Raw genomic sequence first — 20,829 nt, 5'->3', positions numbered from 1 at the left:
TAAAATGCTAAATATTTAGAAGATCCTGGAGTACAACTCTGGTACTATTGTCCGGGGACACTGGCAAAGGTGTAAAGGTATGCCAGAAATCTGCAATGGGTTTAAAAAGAGGATGCCCAGGTCCACCAAGTCCAACGCCAGCTAGGTTACTAAGAGGCACAGCTGGTGAACGGGGAACCAAGAATGGATTCCCCTTGGTGCTTCTGCCAGCTCTTAATTCGGGTGCATCTTTAACATTTCCTGGTACATTTACAACTTGCTGTCTCCTTCCTGGTGAGTCTAGACAGTCCATGGCATGGGCAGAAACTTTTGGTGGTGAAACAGAGGGATGAGACTCCTTTTCCAGAAATTTGACAAAGAGTTCTGCAAAAGAACTATTAAGCGCAGGTTGTTGATTTGGTCTCAAAGGAATGTTGGAGACACTTTTCGATGCCCCTCCAAGCCAACTACTCATCCACTTACTGACACCACCATAATCTTCATTCAATAATTGCTCCAATTCCTCCTTTGGAATGTCCAGGATGCTCCCCATCAACAGCAACACCTCACGATGTTTGTCTTTTGGTGTCTTGAAAAGACCAATAAAACGGTTTCTCATGAGGACTTTGTCCACTCTTCCTTCTGTGCTGCTGACCAAAGTCGACAATTTCTGCTGTACATGGTCAGACATTTCTTTTCAGAGCTCTTTTTGTTTTTTCAGTTCTTCCATCTGTTCTTCCTTGAGATCTAAGTCTTCTCTCAGTCTGGAAGCAGAATCCAACATAGCATTTGCTTCATCCAAACGTTGCTGCAATGATGATACTTCTCCTTCTAGCTTTTCAGCCTTGTTCTTCCATTCAGCTATCGACTGTTTTTCTTTGGCTAATTCAGCAGAATGCATAGCTTTCTCTTCTTCTTGGAAGTGCTCGAAAACCCTTTGCAGCTTACTTGATGACAGGGCATACTGCCTTACTCGTTCCTGGGAGAGCGAAAGCTGCAGTGCATTCTCATCCCTCTGTTGAGAGACCAGACTCAACTGTTCCTGCAGAGACTCTATCTGCACACTGGCTTGGTGACTTGCTTTAGAAGATGCAACTAGCTTTTCCTCCAAGAGTGTGACTTTCTGTCTCAGTTTAATCTCCTTGTCTTCTGCAGCCAAAATTTCCTGAGTGTAAGACTCTTCTGATTCCAAGAGATGGCTGCGTAGCCTTTCTAGCTCCCGGTTTAGGCGTAATTCTTGGACCCGTAAGTGTTGAACCTCTTTTTTTCTTAGGATTTTTACTTTGGTCTCTTGAAAAATATCAGAATTCAGTGTTTGAGCATCTCCTCTTTCTCCAGGCAACTGGGCTTTTAGTTCTTCAATAGTTTTCTGCAAGTTCTTAATTTCCTCCTCTTTTTCTAAAATTAACTGGCTATGCGCAGCATTCATCTGCTCATATTTGTACTTCAATTCATCCATTTCCTCCTTCTGCTCCTGTAAAGACTGAAGGAGTTGCATTTTACGCTTGTTTTGATTTTCAATTATATTCAGACGGTCTTTAATTTCATCTTCCAGATGATTTTTGACTATATTCAGTTGAGATACCTCCAATTCTAGTTCTGTGATAGCATCAAGAGCTTTAGGCTTAGCCACTAGTACAGCTTGACTGTGCTGTTCCCTAAGTATTTCCACCTCTAATTGCAGATACTTGTTTTCTGCTTTCATGTAGGCAAGAATTCTGTCCTTTCCTTCAATGGATTGCCTTAAAGTTTCATTTTCTGTTAAGGCCTGAGAACACTTATCTAAATCCTTTTGTAGTTCTGAACTTTTTTCTTCGAGTTTTCCAATAAAAACTTCTTTCTCATTTATGACTTGTATCAATTGCTTCTGTTCTTCTACATAAGATGCCAAAATTTCCTCAGTTTCTTTTTGACCAGCAGTCATTTGCTCAATATTCTTTTTGAGTCCTGCTATTTCAAAGTCCTTCTCTTGAGTGAGTTGAACTACACATTCGTGTTTCAGCTTTAAGGCAGAGGTATTCAAATTATGTGCTTTGGAGAGTTCCTGAATAGTCTGCCTGTGATTATTTGCTTCTTCCAACAGTCGTTTTTCTGCCTGGTGCAGTTTGGCTTCAATCTCTTCTTTGTCTCTTTTGAGAGTCTCCGTGATAGTGTCTTTTTCTTGAGAGATTTGATTGTTAGCAGCAATAGATTCTTCCAACTCATGTCTTACATCTTCACATGCTATAATCAACATTTCATTTTCCGTTTTGAGATCAACAGCAACTTTCTTTAAATTTTCATTGAGCTGTTCTACTTCAGAAAGATTTTGCCTTACATTGCTAACTTCAGCTTCCCGTTCTTTAAGCATGTCATCCTTACAATGACTGTTAGAGTCTTCATTCAGAGAACTTCGGTACTTACTCTTAAATCCAGACAGCTCATCTTCAATTTGTCTAATGTGATCCTTAAGCCCAAGGTTTTCCTGATGGATGTTGAAACTATTTTTTTGTGACTGATTTAGCTGATCTACTAAATCTTCTACTTTACCTTCAAGCTTCTGCTTGGTTAAATGCAAATCACTGAGGCTCTGTGCATTCCTAGTTAACTTCTCCTTCTGCACATGCAACTCTTGGGATATGTTCATTTTATCATCCTCAAGTTGATGAACTCTCTGTTTTTCATCACCTAGTTCTTGTTCCAACTTCTTGATGACAAGGTCTCCTTCATTTTGTTGTTTTGATAGCTCATCTTTTATCAAAATTATGTGCTTTGTAGCTTCCTGATTCTGATGATCCAGTTCTTCTAACTCAGCTATCAGCATTTTCTTTTCATTGATAGTCTGATTCAGTTCTTCCTCCTTTGCCTTCAAGTGAAGTTTTAAGTCTAGTAATTGTACATTCAAATTCATGTCTGTTGAAGTTCTCTTTTTCATGACTTGATAGTCATAGCTCAATTTTGACAGTGACATCTGAAGTTCCTCTTTTTCTTGACTCAATGATGACTTCTCTTTTTCTAAAGCTTCAACATGCATTTTCAGTTTCAGATTGTCTTCTGCAAGATGGTTAACCTGGTTTAAGCCATTTAGTCTCATGATTTTCTTCTCAGCATCAGCCAGGGCTTGTTGTAGCCTGAACACTTCTTCCACTGCTGAACTCTGTGGAAGGATTTTTCCCTTTTCTGCCACAGTAGGACTGTGCTCCAAAACTGACATTTCATGCTGATGATCATCTATGTATGGACTTTGGTTTGGTTGAAGAGTCTTGATAGTATTTTGTACTTTGCAGATTTCACTTGTGTCAGAATGATGTGTTCCCTGAGCCTCAGCAATCTGCCTCGAGTGGCCAACTTCAGATTCATGTCTTGCAACTTCAATTGACAATCTGTTTGTTTCTTGTTGTGATAAAATTATGTCACTAAAGTCCATGTCATCATCACGAAAGGCTGAAAAATGACTACTGATGCGGGAATCCAATGGAGCCAGTGCAGTTGTTGGTACACCACCAGCTCCTGAAGGTACTGATTGAGCAGCTGCCTGTAGTTGGAACACTTGATCTTGCAGTACAATCTGTCTTGCTTTAAGATGGCTGATCTCTCCCTCTTTCTGTTGCAGTTGATTTTGGTAACTTATAGACTGATGCTTTATTTGCAGCTCTGATGCTTCATGCTTTTTTTCCAGATCAGTACAATACTTTTTCAGTGTTTCATTCTCACATCTTAGTGTGGAAACAGTAGTTTCCATTTCCTTTCTCCAACAATGATGTAAAGCTACTTCTAGGTCTCCTAAGTCATCCAGAAGTATTTCCCTGGTGAAGCTGGAGATATGGCCAGTGAAGGAAGCCAAGCTGCTCCCCACCTGACCCAAGAAGTGGCCTAAGCCTGAGCCCAGGCCTCCAAACCAGGACAACATCGCCGTCACTTCAGAGATCCATCGGACCAGCTCCGAAAACCGCGTCCATCACCATCCACTTCTCTGCCCCGAACGTCCTCCAGCGTTGCTAGGGTCAATTATGACGCAAGCGCTCAGAATTCCTCACAGCGCGAGGTTCCTGGGGCTCTGCCAACCCCAACCATCCCTTCCTGCCTGTAAACTCAGAAGCCTGTCCTGGGCTTTGTCCAGGGACTGGCATCCAGTAGCTCACTCACCCCCTGCGGGGCCCCTGCTTCTTCCCTGCACTTGCCTGTCAGCTATTGGCTCACAGGATTGGGCAGGGTTGGCTGGGAGGAGCCAGAGCTACAGGAAAGTGTTCTAGTTTGAGTCCAAAGGCAGTGTGCTGTGGAGCCAGAAAGAATCAATGTTGTAGATGAAATCCAAAGATAGTTCACTGGACAGTTCCCTCTTGTCTGGGAGAGGTGGACTTTTTGTCGCATTCAGGTGCATTTAGTTGACAAGGTGAGGTGTCGCTCCATTACAGAATGCAATCTACTAATTAAAAGTCCCCGATTCAAAAGTAAATCTCACCCCATAACACCAGCACAGACACACCCAGAGTAATATTTGGCCAAATATCTGAGCATCATAGCTCAGACATGTTAACATATAAAATAAACCATCACAAATTCTTAATCTTTCTCAGAATTCAAATTATAGTATGGATTATATGTCACTAAAGAACCATCTTTACCCTTTCCAAAAATAAATTTTTGCTCTAATCTATAAATTTTTGAGTTCATTTTAATATTATATGGTCCTTGTAAGTTCTGATTGAAGTTTATTTAAGTGCTCAAAAATCCCACTTCAATTTCACTTAAGAAACTTTGTTTTTGAGCCAATAGGTTGATGTTCACTTAACCTGTTGTTGTTTATCAATGCCAAATATAATCCCGGTTTAAACAGTACAGAGTGAAATAAAATGTTGAGAAATTTTCTACTATGGAGTAACAATCCTAAATTTAAATCCCATACCTAGAATTAAGGATCAGAAGGCGTTAAGATAAGGCCCTGCTTTCCAAGGTGTTTAAATTCCAACAAGTTAATGAAGAGGCAGTTTTGTAGAGTTGGGGACAAAGCAAAGAGATGAAGCACGTGGGCTGTAAAAGACATACCATTTGGGACCAAAGCAATTTTGGAGCTAAACCAACCGACAGAATGCATTTATAAAACCTCTCTCACAGGCAAGAGTTGAAGAGTAAATGAGAACATAGTGTGTAGTTCTCACCTAATGGCTGGTGCAGAGAAAGTGGCCAACAAATAGAGCCTGCTGCCACTTTGTTCATATTTGCTTTTTGTTTTGTTTAGGATCATTTTCCTTATTACCCTTTAGGAGGGGTTTGGATTTGCTCCCATAACTCTCTTCCCAGAAGCACATACTCAGGAGACTCTTTTCCTTGAGCTGTTCTTTCTATATGTCTATTCAGGGAACAAATACTCAAGGTGGCAGAAATAAAATTTTAAAAAAGGAAGAATTTTAGGAAAATTAATGGTTAAATAGATTCTAAGGATTATATTAATCACCTCATAATGTCTCTTGCCTTCAAGATAGAGCAAGTAGACATAATTCCTCAGATTGCTATCAGAAACTAGTGACTGCATTTGTGTCCTATGCTAGAAAAGGGAATCTTCTTTGTCCTTCTTATTCATCTCCAAATCTGAGAGAGAAATCAGGCCTGTATTAGTCAATCTCTCTTCAAAAAAGACTAATATAAAAATTTAAGCCCCTTTTAGCATCTGCTGAAGTTGAAAATCCACGCTGTACCCCGGCTGTGTCTACTGTTCAAGTAGCCATCAACAATACCAAGTATCCTTTTCTCCCTTTTGACCATTCCTCCTGTTTGTGTGTGTGTGGGGGGGATGTTTGTGTGTGGGTGTGTGTGTGTGTGTACGTTTTAGAAGGCACTACATAAAAAAATTAAAATAAAGATGTTGTGTCCAATAAAGGCTAAATAATAAATATTTTTTAAAAAATAATTTAAAATAGTCCATAAATGTTATACAAACTGTGAAAGCAGATGCTTTCGCATCTAGTGACTTTTATAAGTAGGACAAAGAATTAAATGTAGTTCTGCTGTGTATAAAATGATCAAAATAAATCACCAATATCATAAAGAAAGTTAAGTCTTGCCTATGTGGAAGCGATTGTTAAAGTCATGAGCATTGATGATATCACTGAGGAAAGAAGGCACAGGGAGGAAAAGGAAGCTTCAGTTTTTCAATTGCTTATTATGTTTCAGCATTGGTTTGTTGTTTCCTAGACAGTATTTTATTTATTTAGTATAAATATTTGGGGGGAATATCTAGTAGAGGAACTGGAAGAAAAAAAAAGGAGAAGGAGTTGAAGAAGAAAGAGTGAGTGGAGAAATGGATAAAGAAAAATCATAATATCTTTTGTGATTAAGGCAAAAGGAAAGGGGGGGGGCAAAGGTTGGTGTACGTGGTCAGATGCTGCATGAGGGGCACATTGAGGATGAAACCTGAGGAAGTTGGTTATTGATGATCTTTGTGGTTCATGGGGAGTGAACGTGGGATTTCAAGGTAGTCAGGATGAGCTGCTCAAAGGTTCAAGTCAGCATTTGACAAAGATAGTGCCTTTTCCTTCATATCCCCTTCACGCTACAGAACAAGACCTCCTTCCCCTCATACTTTATCTCTTGTAACTTTCTCCTTGTGGTCTTCTGTCTCATTTCCTTCCATGTTTCTCTCTCTGAAAAAGAGGACCCTTGGATCCTGGATCCTCTTTAAGCACATATTTATAAAATTCATTCATATACTGAATGCTTAAAAGAGAACAATGAAGTATTTTCCTTTCTAATAGTTCTGAATATTTTCTTTATGTCAGAGACTCTTCCCTTTTATACATGTATAAATTGGTAAATTTTTTAAAAAAATTATGTCATTTATATTCAATCTGTGAAAAATCACTAGTTCAAGACAACTCTTAATTCTTACCTTGAGAGTTTTTGTTGATGTACATTAAGCTAGTCAGTAATTGATATATGGTTGGGTTATCTCCTGTTTTGCATTGATTTCATGGGTTTATCATTGAACTTTTTCTTAGAAAGATATACTTTATACTGATGCATTACATTTGCTTTGATTTTTCTTTCCTAATATTTATAATCTAGTGGGTGCTAGGTTTTTATATCATTTCTTTATTGCTTCTATTGCCAAACTGCTTATTAAAAGCTGTGTCTACTGTTGAAGAAGCCATCAACAATACCAAGTATCCTTTTCTCCCTTTGACCATTCCTCCTGTGTGTGTGTGTGTGTGTGTGTGTGTGTTAGAAGGCTTTTTCATCACTTTGACAACATACCTGAGAAAATTAAATGAGTACATATTTATTTTGGTTCAATTTCAGGCTCCATTGCTATGGCCTGAAGTGAGGCAGAATACCATGGCAGAGAGCCTGGCTTCAAAACAGAGCTGCTCATCTCATGGAGATCAGGGAAATGGTGGGGGGAAGAAAGGACTGAGGAATATGATGTACCCTTCCAGGGAATCAACTCCAATGACCTCCCCTCCAACTAGGCCCTACTGCCCACAGTTTTTACCAACTCCCAACAGTCCTGTCCAATCATGAACCCATCAGTGGATTGATCCACAGATGAGGTTAGAGCTCAGGATTCAATTTGCCTTTCTGTAGAGTCCATTCTGAATGCTGTTACATTGGGGTCCAAGCTTTCAACACATGACCTTTGGGCAACATTCCAGATCCAAATTATAGCAGGGTGCCTTCTTCTCTTTAGGTGTTCTGTGTTTATTTATTGTTTTAAATCACAAATAATGATCCTTTTTCAGTGTAAGACCTATCACATTTGGCTTGAATCTGGTTCCAGTGGTTGTTGCTCCTACTGCTGAAAGGCATTTCTGATCACTCAGATTCAGTCTTTTAGCATGGTTCACTCTGACCACAGCTGTTTGTCATTTTATATTTCTGTCTGTGAGAGATACCTACCTAATATATTCAAAACTGACCGTCCAAATAAAAGCATTTCTCTAATTCTAAATATGTTTGGAATATTCCTGGAAACTATGGGGATACGAAGGGAAAACTCTGGTTCATTCTCCAGCACATGTGACAAAAAGCACCCAAGAATCATAAGTGTATCCCTATACATATATTCAGTGCCTAAAAGGTACAAGGCCTTGTGGTAGATATTGTGAACAACATAAAGCTGTGAGATATATATATGAATTTCCTGCTATGAAGCCTGAAATTGAATACAGTCAATCAATGGAGAAGATGTTCCATAGAGTGATCTTTGAATTATAATGCAAGGTCAGCCATTGATGACTGTGGTGGTGAGGATCTCATATGGGAGAAAAGACTAAGTAAGAAAGAATAAGCCAGAAGTAGAGAGCCCTTAATAATGTGGCTTTGTTAAAACACAGTTGAAGATTAAAATCATGAAAGCTTTTTGAGTCTATAAACATAGGGTGATAAATTCTATGCAAGATATTAAGTTTGTACTTTTTTTAATACCTCATGATTTATTCAAACATTTTCTTATAGATTTCAGTAGAATTTTTAAATCTCTTTAATATGGGCCTTGTCTCTTCTTGTTTCTTTTTTTTAACTTCTATTGGTTTCTCAAAACATTACAATGATCTTGACATATCATATTTCATATATTTGATTCAAGTGGGGTATGAATTCTTATTTTTACCATGTGTACAGATTGCAGGATCACATTGGTTATACATACAAGTTTATACATACTGCCATACTAGTGTCTGTTGTATTCTGCTGCCTTTCCTATTCCCTTCCTATTCCCCCTTCTCTCCCCTCCCCTCCCATCTTCTCTCTCTACCCCATCTAATGTAATTCATTTCTCTCTTTTTTTCCCCTTTCCCCTCACATCCTCTTATATGTAATTTTGTATAACAATGAGGGTATCCTTCCATTTCCATGAAATTCCACTTCTCTCTCCCATTCCCTCCCACCTCTCATCCCTTCTAAATGGTAATCTTCTTTTCATGCTCTTCCACCCTGCTCTGTTTTGAGTCCCCCTCCTTATATCAAAGAAGACATTCAGCATTTGTTTTCTAGGGATTGGCTAACTTCACTTAGCATAATCTGCTCTAATGCCATCCATTTCCCTGCAAATGCCATGATTTTGTTATTTTTTAGTGCTGAGTAATATTCCATTGTGTACAAATGCCACATTTTTTTATCCATTCATCTATTGAAGGGCATCTAGGTTGGTTCCACATTTTAGCTACTGTGAATTGTGCTGCTATGAACATTGATGTAGCTGTATTCCTATAGTATGCTCTTTTTAGGTCTTTGGGAATAGTCCCAGAAGGGGAATAGCTGGGTTGAATGGTGGTTCCATTCCCAGATTTCTACGGAATCTCCATACTGCTTTCCAAATTGGCTGCACCAATTTGCAGTCCCACCAGCAATGTACAAGTGTACCTTTTTCCCCACATCCTCGCCAGTACTTGTTGTTGTTGTTTGACTTCCTAATGGCTGCCATTCTTACTGGACTGATATGGTATCTTAGAGTGGTTTTAATTTGCATTTCTCTGATTGCTAGAGATGGTGAATATTTTTTCTGTATATTTGTTGATTAATTGTATATCCTTCTCTGAGAAGTGTCTATTCAGGTCCTTGGCCCATTTGTTGATTGGGTTATTTGTTTTCTTATTGTTTAATTTTTTGAGTTCTTTGTATACTCTGGATATTAGGGCTCAGCACATTTGTATTTTTAAGAATTGGCATAATCAATGAAATGTTCCGCACACAATTGTAGGAAGATTAACATAACACTCCAGTGACAATACAATAGTAGAAGGATTGATTTGGACTGAGAAGTTGTTCAGTGAATGATATATTACCCATAAATTTGAATTCTCATTATCATGAAGAAGCAAGGTGAAAATAAGAATTTAAGAGAGTGTTGGGGATATGGCTCAAGTAGTAGCTCCTTCACCTAGCATGTGTGAGGCACGGGGTTTGATCCTCAGCACTACATAAAAAAATAAAATAAAATAAAGATGTTGTGTCCACTAAAGGCTAAATAATAAATATTTTTTTTAAAGAATTTAAAATTGTCCATAAAGGTTATATAAACTGTGAAAGTAGATGCTTTCACATCTAGTGACTTTTATAAGTAGGACAAAGAACTAAATGTAGTTCTGCTGTGTATAAAATGATCAAAATAAATCATCAATATCATTTTTAATGGGAAAATGTTTTTTTTTTTTTATTGGTTGTTTAAAACATTGCAAAGCTCTGGACATATCATCTTTCATACATTTGATTCAAGTGGGTTACGAACTCCCATTTTTACCCCAAATACAGATTGCAGAATCACATCGGGTACACATCCATGTTTTTACATAATGTCATATTAGTGACTGTTGAATTCTGCTACCTTTCCTATCCTCTACTATCCCCCCTCTTCTCCCTCCCATCATCTCTCTCTACCCCATCTGCTGTAATTCAATTCTCTCCCTTGTTTTTTTTCCCCTTTCCCCTCACAACCTCTTATATGTAATTTTGTGTAACAATGAGGGTCTCCTTACATTTCCATGCAATTTCCCTTCTCTCTCCCTTTCCCTCCCACCACTCATCTCTATTCAATGTTAATCTTTTCCTCATGCTCTTCCTCCCTGCTCTATTCTTAGTTGCTCTCCTTATATCAAAGAAGACATTTGGCATTTGTTTTTTAGGGATTGGCTAGCTTCACTTAGCATAATCTGCTCTAATGCCATCCATTTCCCTGCAAATTCCATGATTTTGTCATTTTTCAGTGCTGTGTAATACTCCATTGTGTATAAATGCCACATTTTTTTATCCATTCATCTATTTAAGGGCATCTAGGTTGGTTCCACAGTCTAACTATTGTTAATTAATTGTGCTGCTATGAACATTGATGTGGCAGTATCCCTATAGTACGCTCTTTTAAGGTCTTCAGGGAATAGTCCGAGAAGGGCAATAGCTGGGTCAAATGGTAGTTCCATTCCCAGCTTTCCCAGGAATCTCCATACTGCTTTCCAAATTGGCCACACCAATTTGCAGTCCCACCAGCAATGTACAAGTGTACCCTTTTCCCCACATCCTCGCCAGCACTTATTGTTGTTTGACTTCATAATGGCTGCCAATCTTACTGGAGTGAGATGGTATCTTAGGGTGGTTTTGATTTGCATTTCTCTGACTGCTAGAGATGGTGAGCATTTTTTCATGTACTTGTTGATTGATTGTATGTCCTCCTCTGAGAAGTGTTTGTTCAGGTCCTTGGCCCAATTGTTGATTGGGTTATTTGTTATCTTATTGTTTCATTTTTTGAGTTCTTTGTATACTCTGGATATTAGGACTCTATCTGAAGTGTGAGGAGTAAAAATTTGTTCCCAGGATGTAGGCTTCCTTTTTACCTCTCTTATTGTTTCTCTTGCTGAGAAAAAACTTTTTAGTTTGAGTAAGTCCCATTTGTTTATTCTTGTTATTAACTCTTGTGCTATGGGTGTCCTATTAAGGAATTTGGAGCCCGACTCCACAATATGTAGATCGGAGCTAAATTTTTCTTCTATCAGATGCAGAGTCTCTGATTTAATATCAAGCTCTTTGATCCATTTTGAGTTAACTTTTGTGCACGGCGAGAGAAAGGGATTCCAGTTATCCCATATGGATTTCCAGTTATCCCAGCACCATTTGTTGAAGATGCTATCCTTCCTCCATTGCATGCTTTTAGCCCCTTTATCAAATACAAGAAAGTTGTAGTTTTGTGGATTGGTCTCTGTGTCCTCTATTCTGTACCATTGGTCCACCCGCCTGTTTTGGTACCAGTACCCTGCTGTTTTTGTTACTATTGCTCTGTAGTACACTTGAAATCTGGTATCGCTATACCGCCAGATTCACACTTCCTGCTTAGAATTGCTTTTGCTATTCTGGGTCTTTTGTATTTCCATATGAATTTCATGATTGCTTTATATATTTCTATTTCTATTTCTATTTCTATATCTATTTCAAGAAATGTCATTGGGATTTTGATTGGCATTGCATTAAACCTATAGAGAACTTTGGGTAATATCGCCATTTTTTTATTGGTATCTATACACAATGGAGTATTACGCAGCACTAAAAAATGAGAAGATCATAGAATTTGCAGGGAAATGGATGGCATTAGTTCAGATTATGCTAAGCGAAGCTAGCCAATCCTTAAAATACAAATGCCAAATGTCTTCATTGATATAAAGAGAGCAACTAAGAACAGAACAGGGAGGAAGAGCATGAGGAAAAGATTAACATTAAACAGAGATGAGTGGGGGGAGAGAAAGGGAGAGAGAAGGGAAAGCACATGGAAATGGGAGGAGACCCTCAATGTAACACAAATTACATATAAGAGGTTGTAAGGGGAAAGGGGGGGAAACAAGGGAGAGAATTGAACAACAGCAGATGAGGTAGAGAGGGAAGATGGGAGGGGAGGGGAGGGGGATAGTAGGGGATAGGAAGGCAGCAGAATACAACAGTCACTAATATGGCATTATGTAAAAATTGTGAATGTTTAACTGATGTGATTCTGCAATTTGTATTTCGGGTAAAAATGGGAATTCATAACTCACCTGAATCAAATGTATGAAAGATGATATGTCATGAGCTTTGTAATGTTTTGAACAACCAATAAAAAAATTTTAAAAAAGAACATTTTTATTAAAATTAATTTAAACAAAATTTAATATATTTTTAAATATAAATTATATTATCATTTAATATAAATTAATCTAATTTAAATTTATTTTATTAGTATTGTTTAAATTTCTTTTATTAATACTATTGTTTGATTTAAATTTATTTTATTAACTGATATTGTTTATTAACTTATATTAAATTATAGTATGATTTATATTGAAAAATTCATTAAATTTCATTCAATATATATATATATATATATATATATATATATATATATATATATATCACAGCTTTATGTTGTTCGCAATATCTACCACAAGGCCTTGTACCTTTTAGGCACTGAATATATGTATAGGGATACACTTATGATTCTTGGGTAACCTCCAAAAAATGAATAAATAAAAAGAGAGAAAATTGGACTTAAGAAGGGTGGATAATATTTGCATATTCATGCATTTTTACCACACATCATACCTTCTTACATCTTCCTTGCTCTGATGTGAAGCATGCGCTTTCATTTTGGCTTAATATGTTATCACTTAATAGTAATTCAGTAAATTTACTTAGAACAAGAAATTCACCTAATGACTCATGTTTTAGGGATGCTTTCAAAACAAGTAAGTGTGCATTTTGTACCACAGAGTATTCCCAGAGTTCTTTAGAATTGTTGCAACTGATGCTGGAAGCTTCGAAATAAAGCAGAAGGCAGATGCTTTCTGTGGTTTGTGACCCTTCCCAAAGTATGTAAGATTGATAGACATTGAATGCAAATAAACAACTATGCATCATTGAATTTTTTCCTGTCACTAAAATGCTAGTAGAGCTCAAGGAATTGTGAGTCCCTTTTTCTACAGTACAGGAAAAATAAGAAATTTAAAGACTTGAGTTACATACAATTTCTGATAACGTACCTTAGTACTTAGAAGGTTCTCAGCTAAAAAACACAAAAAGAGAAATGGCATCATTTTCCATAGCATTTGGAAACTTTCCATAGGTTTAAAACTTTACTATCAGAGCTCATCAGTTTTCAGACATTTATGTGTTTTGAATACTTAGCCAATCTGAGATTGGGATTCGTCTTCCAGTTGTTGTTTCAGTGACTTTTTTCATGCCTAACAACTGATGGCATCTTAATTTTGGTAAAATAATGTAAATATTAAGGTGAAATTTAGAAATAAGAAAGGAAAAGCTGATATGTGTGTAGCTACTGGGTGTTTTGTCTTCCTTTTTTTATTTTTGTAAAGTAAAACAAAAGATAACCCAAAAGTTTCTAGCTTAAGTTAGTTAAAATCAAAGAGGAGAAAAAAGAAGATAACATAGCTAAAACTTCACTGCCACCTATAATTTCTAAAACAACTAAGAACATTTTTATTAAAATTAACTTTATAGACATTTATATTAAATTATATAGTCAATATTAAATAATTCAATCTATATTATGTTAAATTTACTTTGTTAAATTGTATTAATTTAAATAAAATTTAAAGAATTTTTAAATATAAATCATACTATAATTTAATATATGTTAATAAACAATATCAATTAATAAAATAAATTTAAATCAAACCATAGTATTAATAAAAGAAATTTAAATAATAATAATAATAAATTAAATTTAAATTAGATTAATTTATAATAAATGATAATATAATTTATATTTAAAAATATATTAAATTTTGTTTAAATTAATTTTAATAAAAATATTCTGAGTGGTTTTAGAAACTACAGGTGTCAGAGAAGTATGTGCTATGCAATCTGCTTTTTCTCTTCTCTGATTTCACCTACTTAAGATAGAAACTTTTGATTGTTCTTTTACCTTAATTTATCAAAAGGTTGTAACTAGTCCTATTTTAAAGCTTTTCATCTTTCAAAAACTGTTGTTAGCTTATTTCTCTCCCCAATTTGTTTTGATCAAATGTTTTATAAAATGTGTTTATAAGAATTTTTGTAGAGCCCCCAATAGTATGTAGATAAACAGTCCAGATATTTAATGATACATTCTTACTAATTAACTTTTCCATTGGCAATGGATCATGTGATCCCACTTCGGGGTTGACTCATAAAAATACTCTTCCTTCTGGACATATTTAACATCTGGAAAACTGAATTAATGTGAAGTGACTTTTGTTTAGGAATGGAAATAAGCAAAATGGATAGGGGTCATAGAATTTGGATTAAAAGCATCTTAGAATTTATCCACTAAGCTTCATGTTTAGGTCCTCCCCATTGGAATTTTCGCTTGGTAGTTGTACAATATTATCTTGGATAAACTAAATATTCTCAACTTTTTGCAACATTATATTTGGTTTTCATGTACTCTAAATCTGAGACCTCCTTCTTATGGGTTGGATTTTTCTTGTTTCCTGTTATTTACATGTATCATTTTTTATCTTAGTGCCATTAAATTTAACAAATATTATTATTTTAAAAAAAGAGGTTGGAACTAATGGTTCAAGAATGCTGCTCTGTACAATTGCTCACAAAAGTACATCAGGATTGATGACTGGTGATGATTAACTGCTACATTGGAACAAAATTTTATAAACAAAAAAGTGCTATAACAAACAAAACAAATTTTTAAAAAAGAACTATAGCAAAAAAACATAACAACCCAAAAAATAAAATAAAATACCTAGTATCTATAAACCTACATATACCAGCTTTATTGCTTTCTCTTTTTGTCTACAAATACATGAGTACTTTTTCAAAAGGCCATGCTGTAAAACATCAAAAAGTGTTATGGCTTTAAAATGCTAAATATTTAGAAGATCCTGGAGTACAACTGTGGCACTATTGTCTGGGGACACTGGCAATGGTGTAAAGGTGGGCATGAAATCTGCAATGGGTTTAAAAAGAGGATGCCCAGGTCCACCAAGCCCAACACCAGCTAGGTTACTAAGATGCAGAGCTGCCGAACGGTGAACCAAGAGTGGATTTCCGTTGGTGCTTCTGTCAGCTCTTAATTCGGCTCCATCTTTAACATTTCCTGGTACATTTACACCTTGCTCTCTCTTTCCTGGTGAGTCTAGACAATCCATGGCTTGGGCAGAAAGTTTTGGTGGTGGGACAGAGAGATGAGACTCCGTTTCCAGAAATTTGACAAAGAGTTCTGAAAAAGAACTATTAAGCACACGTTGTTGATTTGGTCTCAAAGGAATGTTGGGGACACTTTTCGATGCCCCTCCAAGCCAACTACTCATCCACTTACTGACACCACCATAATCTTTATTCAACAGCTGCTCCATTTCGTCCTTTGGAATGTCCAGGATGCTCCCCATCAACTGCAATACTTCACGACGTTTGCCTTTTGGTGTCTGGAAATGACCAATAAAAAGGTTTCTCATGAAGACTTTGTCCACTTTTCCTTCTGTACTGTTGACCAAAGTGGACAATTTCTCTTGTGCATGATCCAACATTTCTTTTCGGAGCTTGTTTTGTTTTTTTCAGATATTGGATCTATTCTTCCTTGAGATCTAAGTCTTCTCTCAGTCTGGAAGCAGAATCCAACATAGCATTTGCTTCATCCAAACGTTGCTGCAATGATGATACTTCTCCTTCTAGCTTTTCAGCCTTGTTCTTCCATTCAGCTTTCGACTGTTTTTCTTTGGCTAATTCAGCAGAATGCATAGCTTTCTCTTCTTCTTGGAAGTGCTCTAGAACCCTTTGCAGCTTACTTGATGACAGGGCATACTGCCTTACTTGTTCCTGGGAGAGCAAAAGCTGCAGTGTATTCTCATCTCTCTGTTGAGAGACCAGACTCAACTGTTCCTGCAGAGACTCTATCTGCACACTGGCTTGATGACTTGCCTTAGAAGACGCAACTAGCTTTTCCTCCAAGAGTGTGACTTTCTGTCTCAGTTGAATCTCTTTTTCTTCTGCAGCCAAAATTTCCTGGGTGTAAGACTCTTCTGATTCCAAGAGATGGCTGCGTAGCCTTTCTAGCTCCCGGTTTAGGTGTAATTCTTGGTCCCGTAAGTGTTGAACCTTTTTTTTTCTTAGGATTTTTACTTTGGTCTCTTGAAAAATATCAGAATTCAGTGTTTGAGCATCTCCTCTTTCTCCAGGCAACTGGGCTTTTAGTTCTTCAATAATTTTCTGCAAGTTCTTAATTTCCTCCTCTTTTTCTAAAATTAAGTGGCTATGCGCAGCATTCATCTGCTCATATTTGTACTTCAATTCATCCATTTCCTCCTTCTGCTCCTGTAAAGACTGAAGGAGTTGCATTTTACGCTTGTTTTGATTTTCAATTATATTCAGATGGTCTTTAATTTCATCTTCCAGATGATTTTTGACTATATTCAGTTGAGATACCTCCAATTCTAGTTCTGTGATAGCATCAAGAGCTTTAGGCTTAGCCACTGGTACAGCTTGATTGTGCTGTTCCCTAAGTATTTCCATCTCTAATTGCAGATACTTGTTTTCTGCTTTCATGTAGGCAAGAATTCTGTCCTTTCCTTCAATGGATTGCCTTAAAGTTTCATTTTCTCTTAAGGCCTGAGAACACTTATCTAAATCCTTTTGTAGTTCTGAACTTTTTTCTTCGAGTTTTCCAATAAAAACTTCTTTCTCATTTATGACTTGTATCAATTACTTCTGTTCTTCTATATAAGATGCCAAAATTTCCTCAGTTTCTTTTTGACCAGCAGTCATTTGCTCAATATTCTTTTTGAGTCCTGCTATTTCAAAGTCCTTCTCTTGAGTGAGTTGAACTACACATTCGTGTTTCAGCTTTAAGGCAGAGGTATTCAAATTATGTGCTTTGGAGAGTTCCTGAATAGTCTGCCTGTGATTATTTGCTTCTTCCAACAGTCTTTTTTCTGCCTGGTGCAGTTTGGCTTCAATCTCTTCTTTGTCTCTTTTGAGAGTCTCCGTGATAGTGTCTTTTTCTTGAGAGATTTGATTGTAAGCAGCAATAGATTCTTCCAACTTACGCCTTACATCGTCACATGCTAAAATCAAAATTTCATTTTCCGTTTTGAGTTCAACAGCAACTTTCTTTAAATTTTCATTGAGCTGTTCTACTTCAGAAAGATTTTGCCTTAAGTTGCTAACTTCAGCTTCCCGTTCTTTAAGCATGTCATCCTTACAATGACTGTTAGAGTCTTCATTCAGAGAACTTCGGTACTTACTCTTAAATCCAGACAGCTCATCTTCAATTTGTCTAATGTGATCCTTAAGCCCAAGGTTTTCCTGCTGGATGTTTAAACTATTTTTTTGTGACTGATTTAGCTGATCTACTAAATCTTCTACTTTATCTTCAAGCTTCTGCTTGGTTAAATGCAAATCACTGAGGCTCTGTGCATTCCTAGTTAACTTCTCCTTCTGCACATGCAACTCTTGGGATATGTTCATTTTATCATCCTCAAGTTGATGAACTCTCTGTTTTTCATCATCTAGTTCTTGTTCCAACTTCTTGATGACAAGGTCTCCTTCATTTTGTTGTTTTGATAGTCTCATCTTGTATCAAAATCATGTGCTTTTTAGCTTCTTGATTCTGATGATCCAGTTCTTCTAACAGTTATCAGCAGTTTCTTTTCATTGATAGTCTGATTCAGTTCTTACTCCTTTGCCTTCAAGTGAAGTTTTAAGTCTAGTAATTGTACATTCAAATTCATGTCTGTTGAAGCTCTGTTTTTCATGACTTGATAGTCATAGCTCAATTTTGACAGTGACATCTGAAGTTCCTCTTTTTCTTGACTCAATGATGACTTCTCTTTTTCTAAAGCTTCAACATGCATTTTAAGTTTCAGATTGTCTTCAGCAAGACGGTTATCCTGGTTTAAACCATTTAGTCTCATGATTTCCTTCTCAGCATCATCCAGGGCTTGTTGTAGCCTGAACACTTCTTCCACTGCTGAACTCTGAGGAAGAATTTTTCCCTTTTCTGCCACAGTAGAACTCTGCTCCAAAACTGAAATTTCATGCTGATGATCATCGATGTATGGACTTTGGTTTGGTTGAAGAGTCTTGATAGTATTTTGTACTTTGCAGATTTCACTTGAGTCAGAATGATGTGTTCCCTGAGCCTCAGCAATCTGCCTCCAGTGACCAACTTCAGATTCATGTTTTGCAATGTCAATTGACAATCTGTTTGTTTCTTGTTGTGATGAAATTATGTTACTAAAGTCCATGTCATCATCCGGAAAGGCTGAAAAATGACTACTGATCCAGGAACCGAATGGAGCAGGTGCAGTGGTGGTTGGTACACCACCAGCTCCTGAAGGTACTGATTGAACAGCTGCCTGTAGTTGGAACACTTGATCTTGCAGTACAATCTGTCTTGCTTTAAGATGGCTGATCTCTCCCTCTTTCTGTTGCAGTTGATTTTGGTAACTTACAGACTGATGCTTTATTTGCAGCTCTGATGCTTCATGCTTTTCTTCCAGATCAGTACAATACTTTTTAATTCTTTCATTCTCACATCTTATTGTGGAACCAGTAGTTTCCATTTCCTTTCTCCAACAATGATGTAAAGCTGCTTCTATGTCTCCTAAGTCATCCAGAAGTATTTCCCTGGTGAAGCTGGAGATATGGCCAGTGAGGGAAGCCAAGCTGCTCCCCACTTGACCCAAGAAGTGGCCCAAGCCTGAGCCCAGGCCTCCAAACCAGGACGACATCGCCGTCACTTCAGTGATCCATCGGACCAGCTCCGAAAACCGCGTCCATCACCATCCACTTCTCTGCCCCGAACGTCCTCCAGCGTTGCTGGGGTCAATTATGACCCAAGCGCTCAGAATTCCTCACAGCGGGAAGATGGCCGCTGCGCACGGGGGTTGCTGAAGTGCTAAGCGTGGTGCTCAGAGCAGCGGCTTTAATCAAGATTTCGCACAGCGTGTCAGAGCTCCTTTCACCGTTAATCTGTAGCGGACCACTTTGCCAAGCAGCAGGAAGAACAAAGTGATAGACAAAGAAATGCTTGGCTCCCAGACATTTTGCCGCTCAGAGCCGCGGGTGCTTTGCTCCCATCTGCTTCCTCTTTCGCTTCGCTCCAGGCGGAGAAGCTGAATGTGTAATCAGCAGTGGATTGTAAGTACCCGAGGCAAAGAAAGCTCACTGCACCCCGCCTTTTTTTTTTTTGAATATTTTTTATACCGGGAGAGTTTGTGGATTGGGATTCTTGGCTGGGCTGTGGTTTCTGTGCTGAAAATCCACTCCGCGGTAGCCGCCATTTGCTTTCTGCCGGCTGTCTTGATGGCTATGTCTACATTGTCCAGCAGCCGCACCTAGAGTTTGGAGCTGGGCTGCGTGCCGAGCCCTGTCCTCCGAAGGCTGGACCGCGGCCTTGAGCGCCTGGGTCGCCTGTTTTCCGCTGCACCTTTGGGCAGAGGTGCTCTGGGGTCGTTCTGCATCCCCCTGCGAGGGGACCCATGCTCCAGAGGAGGGGGCCTGAGTGCCACGGCGGCAGCCGCTTGGGCCCCGGGGGCCGGGCACCGGGCGGGACGCAGCTACAGTCGCGGATGAGCGTGGCGCCCCCTGAGAGTGGCCCCGGGGAAGAGGCGACGGAGGCAGGGTTTAATTTCTAGAAATCTGGACTGGAAACAGAAGCAGCAGTTTGTATAACCCCAAGAACTTGCTTATACCAGGAAGCTGTAAGCGCAACATGAATATCATTGAGGAGATCTAACATGGCAGTGGGCGGGGAGAGATCAAGTCTCTGACCTCTTCAACTGCGCGGGCATAGGGAGCTGTAAATTGTCTAAATGCTGTTTGCTCAGGATCACTAGGCAGTGCTGAGCTGATGTGGATCTGGGGTGTACAGTCTGGGCCCCTCAGAACACACACACCGAGCCCGGATCGGCTGCATCCAAGCTCCGGTTCGCCTGCTTCTCGTGACTCAGCACTAACAATCCCGCTGAAATAACTGGTTGGCCCATATGAACTTTCAGAGGTAAAAACCAACCGAGCCTTCATAGGCAGTGGCCACAGGATTGAAACGGGGATTGGGAGAGACAGTCAGGACCCACCCGTTGCATTGGTCACCCGGCAAAGGGAACGAACGGTCACCATTTGCATGGGATACCTCCTTGGCAGAGAACTGACATCATGGGCAGAGGAGATAACTGCATTGAAACCAGCGCGACAGGGCTCCCAGGAGCAGCAGACCTGGCGTGTAGCCAGTATTGTGGTGAGCATCACAGGTGAGCATGGCCTGGTTTGAGGAAACACAAGAGAAGGCCCTAGGCACTCAGGATTGGAGACCCGCCCAGTCTGTGAGGAAGAGCTGCTGCACAGTGATTGGTTCCCACCTATTGAGAGGAGAAGCTTGACCCAGTGGGCACAGCTCCACCTAGTGGA

The 20,829-nt window shown here is 38.5% G+C and overlaps 2 protein-coding genes across 2 annotated transcripts; both read right to left on the bottom strand.

Moving 5' to 3' along the window:
- Positions 1-624: 624 nt before the first annotated feature.
- On the bottom strand, positions 625-3,868 carry LOC131425037 (thyroid receptor-interacting protein 11-like). Its single transcript, XM_058586274.1, has one exon. The coding sequence runs from the start codon at positions 3,866-3,868 to the stop codon at positions 677-679; it is 3,192 nt and encodes a 1,063-aa protein (XP_058442257.1). The 3' UTR covers positions 625-676.
- An 11,419-nt stretch (positions 3,869-15,287) lies between these two features.
- LOC124108562 (thyroid receptor-interacting protein 11-like) lies at positions 15,288-19,151 on the bottom strand. Its single transcript, XM_046467028.1, is given in 4 exon segments — positions 15,288-15,977; positions 15,979-17,985; positions 17,987-18,050; positions 18,052-19,151. Coding segments are annotated over 4 exon segments (3,861 nt in total).
- Positions 19,152-20,829: the final 1,678 nt, after the last annotated feature.

Source organism: Marmota monax, unplaced genomic scaffold (genome assembly GCF_021218885.2).
Source record: "Marmota monax isolate L192 unplaced genomic scaffold, Marmota_monax_Labrador192_F-V1.1 WCK01_AAM20220418_F8-fsc00140, whole genome shotgun sequence".
Classification (NCBI taxonomy): Eukaryota; Metazoa; Chordata; class Mammalia; order Rodentia; family Sciuridae; genus Marmota; species Marmota monax.
The sequence above is the reverse complement of the archived record's forward strand: the minus strand, read 5'-3'. Positions and strand labels throughout refer to the sequence as shown.